The sequence below is a fragment of the Pteropus vampyrus genome, unplaced genomic scaffold, assembly GCF_000151845.1.
Source record: "Pteropus vampyrus isolate Shadow unplaced genomic scaffold, Pvam_2.0 Scaffold485, whole genome shotgun sequence".
Classification (NCBI taxonomy): Eukaryota; Metazoa; Chordata; class Mammalia; order Chiroptera; family Pteropodidae; genus Pteropus; species Pteropus vampyrus.
Genome location: NW_011889266.1, coordinates 339,147 through 344,654, shown reverse-complemented (window position 1 = coordinate 344,654; position 5,508 = coordinate 339,147). Strand labels below are relative to the sequence as shown.

General features: G+C 46.8%; 1 protein-coding gene across 1 annotated transcript in view; it reads left to right on the top strand.

Annotated features, from left to right (window-relative positions):
- Window positions 1-5,508, top strand: part of LONP2 (lon peptidase 2, peroxisomal) — a gene marked incomplete at its 5' end in the record, with an annotated part of 57,206 nt that overhangs the window by 18,920 nt on the left and 32,778 nt on the right. The window contains one exon of the mRNA XM_023524647.1: window positions 4,551-4,692. Coding sequence (XP_023380415.1) covers window positions 4,551-4,692 — 142 coding nt within the window. The remainder of the gene's footprint in view (window positions 1-4,550; window positions 4,693-5,508) is intronic.

Below are 5,508 nucleotides of genomic sequence, written 5' to 3'. Positions count from 1 at the left end.
TTAAGAAAATCGACTCTAAATTAAGAATTTGTAAAAGAAGATCGTGTATTTGCCTCAAACGTGTAAACATGAGATTTTTAAGTACGATGGCATGCGTAGCAACTGTGATCACTGCCACATAGAAGGTGTGTGAGTTTGTGAATCAGACAGATCTGTTAAGCCTGAGTTTTGGTGCACCTTGCTGGTAATTGCCCTAGCTGTCACTGTACCAGAGGTTCACTTAAACGTGACAGCAGCCGGCCCTGTGCCATTGGGGACTTACTACTTTCCTACCCTGCAGGCTTCCAAAGCCTGGAGAGAATTTTAATTTCGGAGCCTGTAGGGAGCAGGTGGAGAGCGGGCGTGGTTGCCGGGGCGGGGGCGGTGAGCCGCTGCGAGTTTATGTCAGGGTTATGGGTTGGAGGAGAATGGGAGGGGTGAAGGAACAGCTGAGGGTCACAGCGTGACACGGGCTGGAGTTTGTGGGAACAAGCGGTTCCATGCGAGAGTTGAGGCATTTTGGAAACGCCCAGGTCTTGGCATTCAAGTGTTGGTCACATGGTCACGATTAGAGTTCATGCAAAGTTTTGTTTTTCCTCTGCCTCTGAGTGGGCACCGCTGTTCTGCAGTTTTAAAATAGCCAAGGAAAAACAGAGCTGCTTTATGTTATCTTCCTTGCTTGCTCTCTTGATTTTTGTCACTCACTTTCCCTATTTTCCCATCCAGGGGACTTCAGCCTTTTGCTAGAAGTACCTCTTCATGTGAAGGAAGGTGCTGATAAGTTGGGAATTAATTTGAAAAGTAACCAAAGCTTTGTGTTTTCGAGTTAAATGATGATGAGGTAGGAGATGGAGAAGAAAAAGAAGGATTCGATTTACATTTAAATCTTAAACTAGGAAAATAATAGTGGTCTGACAGAACACTGGCCCGTCGTTTCTGTTCATATTATTTTGAGTGGCTTCAAAGGGTGAATAATCTCATTTATGCTCCATATTAAGTCCTGCAGTTTTTCAGTCTTGTCGATATTTCTCCTTTAGATTTATCTCCGTTGGGATTTTTCTGTCCTTTATAAATCAGAGTCTCGGTTCCCATCTATCAGTTTTTAAAACTTATATTTTTATATTTAAATGTTACATTTAAATACTTTAAAGCGGTCCATAGAAATTAAATATAAAATAACTTCTTTTAGGATGAAGTTTTCTGAAATCATGTTCATATTATAATCTGTTTTTCCTTAGTCATTCCTTGGTGAAATATGCCAGTTGTGCTATAGTTCACGTTGATGGTATTAACTCTTCAGGAGTCATTCACCAGCTGCACGTCGGATAATAAAATTATACCACTGCAGGGAATCCTTAGCTCAGTTTTCAACAAGACGAGAAGAAAACTGAACTTTTGCTTTGCACGTTGATAAATTTTCATATGTGACCTGAAATGGTGACGTTTCAGATAAGTAGGCTGTTTCTTTATGAGTCTGCAGGGAAGACCAGCGGAAGCCGCAGGCTTCAGCGTGCTTTGCCCCGGCACGGCCACCATACCACGGTGCGCTCGCTGTCCACCTCTAGCCTGTGCCTGCACTGGCCCCTCTGTGCCCTGAAACTTAGATTTATTTCAAGGCCGCAGCCCCAGGCTTCCTCCATTAATATAAGTGCAGTCGGTTATGACCTACTGCCCTCCAGACTGACCGCTTATTGTCTGTCGTGCTCTCGTAATGATTAAATAATATGGGCCCCTGGCATTCCTAATACAAAACTGTAGCGGTGGAACATGAGTATATACAAAGCACGAGCTCGGGAGCGCAGGTGTTTTATCACCCCTTATGCTCCTTAGCGCGGCGCCGGGCGCGGCGGGCACCCTCTTGGCGCTAGGGAATGCGAGTGAGCAAAGCGTGCTTGTACTTACAAGTCACACAGCCCTTTAGGTGGGCGCACGCACACACGCACGCGTGTCAGAAGGTTAGGAATGGCTGCTGTGAGAATGACAGATTGATTTAGACGGGCTACACCAAAGACTTTTTAGTTCCTTAAGGACTTTTTCTTTTTGCGATCATTAGGGTGTCTCTTAAGGCTTATTACTTTATTTACAATTTGAGACACACACACACCCTTAGTAAATTGGGAAAATAATAAAAAAGGAAAACTATCCCCAAGTTTTTCTACCATATCGCACAAAGACTGTCACTTTTAACATCTTATTTCTGCCAGACTTTTTATTAGGCAACTTTTGCCATTTTATTTTTAAGCAACAGAATTATAATCCTGCCCTTTCCAGTTCACTTATAACATAATTTTTTTGTATTACAAATTCTTCGTAAATATCACTTTAATAGTTGGCACTACAGCCGTAAGAGCTCCCTTCACTGAATAGGCAAGAAAAATTGTCGGTAAAGCCTGTTTACCCACCTTCTCTATCTGCTGGGAAGGAGGTGGGTAGACATATCTCATTCCTGATACTCAGATGTCGTCAGCAGTGACAGGCCGACCGCCTTGTGGATTACGGTAGTTTTGAAGACATAACATTGCGGTAGCATCTTTTGGAAGCTTAACTGTGTGCCAGGCCCTGTGCGTGTGTTTTACCTGTTATGTTCTCCCATAGTCCTCGTGGAATCCGTGATGCTGGCACTGTTACTGTCCCCACTTTACAGGTGAGGGAACTGAGGCTTAGGTCAAGTAATTTGTCCCAAACACTGTTCAAGGACTTGTGCGCCCTTAACAGCGATGACAGAAAGATCCACTGGGCGCTGGCATCCTTGCTCTGCTGTCCTTAATATATAGGAGAAGCAAACTTCTGTTTGGGGAGCAATGGTGCAGCTCTGCGTCCAGCACCCAGTGCTCCCCGGCTCCTTAGAGCAGGCTCTGTACTTGGTACCCATGAGTAAGAACTGGGCGTAAGTGCCTCTGCGAATCGTGGGGCCAGTAAATGCTGTAGGCCCTGCGCTACGGGAAAGTCGCTGGGCGAGAGGCGGTCAGGAAAAATTCTTAAAATTGCTGGGATTTATTTACAGCAGCACGGCGAGTGTAAATCAGCAGGAAGGCTCCATATTAACGAAGGGGCAGAAGCATAAGGGGAGTGTGATAGTACCTCGGATGGTGTCTGGATGAACCAAGAGCATCATGGCAGGAAATTAGGGAGGCCGGGGACTGGATTGCTGAGGGCCTTGAACTCCAGACAAAGCAGTCTGGGCCTCGCTCTCTGGGCCCTGGGGACGCGACGGGAAGGTAAGGAGGGGCTGTTGGTGTCCCGTGACCGGAGTCTAGGCAGCCACTTCCTCTTTAGAAACGGTATCTGCCTGGCGTGTTATTTTCTGTCCATGACCTTCGGTCCAGAATTGTCGGTCCCTGTTGTCGCACTGTACCTGTCAGACGGGCAAGGAGAGGAAAAGAGTTAATGCAGCAAGAATGACCCTCAGAAGCACTGAGGGTTCGTCAGAAATGTCTCCCCTTCCCACTTACCACAGAGTAATGGCAAACCTGTAAGTTCTCTAGAGAAAGAGTTTCAGAGAATTTATTAGCTCTGAAATCTCGAATGCGCTAACTCCTTAAACAGGACGTTTGCTGTAGTGCATCTGGTCCCAGTGTCTCGGTCACCCTTCCTGGACCAAAGGCATTCCCATGACATCGGAGGTCACTCCATCCCAAGACGGCTGCTTCCGCCGTCCCTCAGTTTCTGCCTTTCCGCCGACAGCACGTGCGGTGCGTGCGGCTCGGGCAGCGAGGCTGTAATTCAGAGCAGTACGTTGCTGCTGAAAATAAAGTGTCGCTGGCCGTGTCGAACAGGCACTCTGTTCAGTCTGGCATATTTGCTTTTGTGTCACGCCGCACTCCACGTCTGTCGTGATTATGTAGACGATTCTCGATCAGATACGACAAAGCCGCCTCCGACGTTTTAACGCCTAACAAAATACCTGGCCGCACTCGGTTGTGCCAGTTAGTGGCTGGTGAACGCAGCTGCATTCGAAAGGCCAGAGTTAATGGCATTATGATGTAAATACTGTTGACACCGGCACCTCTTACTACAATTAATAACCAATTATTCCCCTGAAAGTTAAAGTTTAGAATTTTTCTTTGGGAGTGGGAGGGAGTCTACATTTTGAGTGGCCTTTGAACCAATCTGATTTCCTTCATGGAGATGATGAGCCTTAGCCAGCCTTGGAGCAGCCATTTCGTTACATAGAAAGGCAGTCACTTTGGAGGCTGGGGTGCAAGGGGGCGCCCTGAAAACCGTGAGTGGCTTGGGAATTAGATTCGCAGGGTCCTGTGGACATTTTGAAATCTTGAGGAGAACCATACCTATGTGACTTAAGTGTCATGTTTTTCAGTCTCACTAAATGGCACATATTAGATCCAGTTCTTCCAATACCGTGGGTAACTTAACCAGACTTAAATGGAAAACGAGGTAAGAATTGAGTCTAACAATGTTCTGCTGTGTCGTAGGGCTTTGTACATATGTAGTACCTCTTTGTGTATCACTGTGAGAGCTAAGCGACTTTTCCCAGTCCTGAGTTTTCCTGTCTAATGGGACCGCTCCCGCCTGCCGCGAGCGCGGGGTTAATGTGCTGTCACCTTCCGCAGGCGCACCTACGTGGGCAGCATGCCCGGTCGCATCATCAACGGCTTGAAGACCGTGGGGGTGAACAATCCGGTGTTCCTGTTAGACGAGGTTGACAAACTGGGCAAAAGTCTGCAGGGAGACCCCGCGGCGGCTCTGCTCGAGGTGAGACCCAGAGTCCCCTGTCCGCAGCGGCGGCACGGGTAAGACTGGAGCATCTTCAGGTAACGTCGACCAGAGCATCCCGGTCAGGTATCAGTCTACGAGAGCATCTCGTTCAGGTAACACCCCTGCCGTGTGGGCTCAGTCACGGGAAGAACAGTCTGAGACTAAAATCCGAAGCAATTCTATATATAAATTAAAATGTCTCCCAGATCTCTTTTTCTTACCTTTTCTAACAATTCTCAAGTTTTTTCTTTTCCTTTGTTTTTATCAAACAGTTTAACAAAATCTTCTGCATGCTTATCGTTAGAGACCGGTCATTCTGCCAGGTTCCTACAAAAAACGGCAAGCAGGCCTCGCCCCTGGGCTTCCGTTTCTTGTCTCTTGACCTCTTTAACTTGTAGCTGATTCATCCGTTCGAGCGAGCATGGCCGGGTTGCTGCTTCCTGAGCCTGCAGTTTGGGACATTGTAGGAGATGAAGGTTTTGCTGGCTTTCTTCCCTCGGTCCCTACTATACCTTTTTTGTACCCCTAGTTTCCTGGTATAAATTTCATCCTTTCGTTAAGTCATTATTGAGTATTTACAACATGATAACTATGTAAGTGCTTCTCGCAGCGGAGCTGGGTGGTTTAATGTGATCGTTTTTTTGTCTTCCTTTTTGTTTTTCTGTACCTGGTTTTAAAAATCTTCTTAGAGGTAGTAATTGTCTCGTTTCTTTGTTCCCTTTACCAGTTGTCTCATTCTCCCTCCGAGACTTTCAGACCCTAGGTGTTCTGCCAGGGCCATCGCTAAGCCTCCCGCCGCACTGTTCTCCGTAC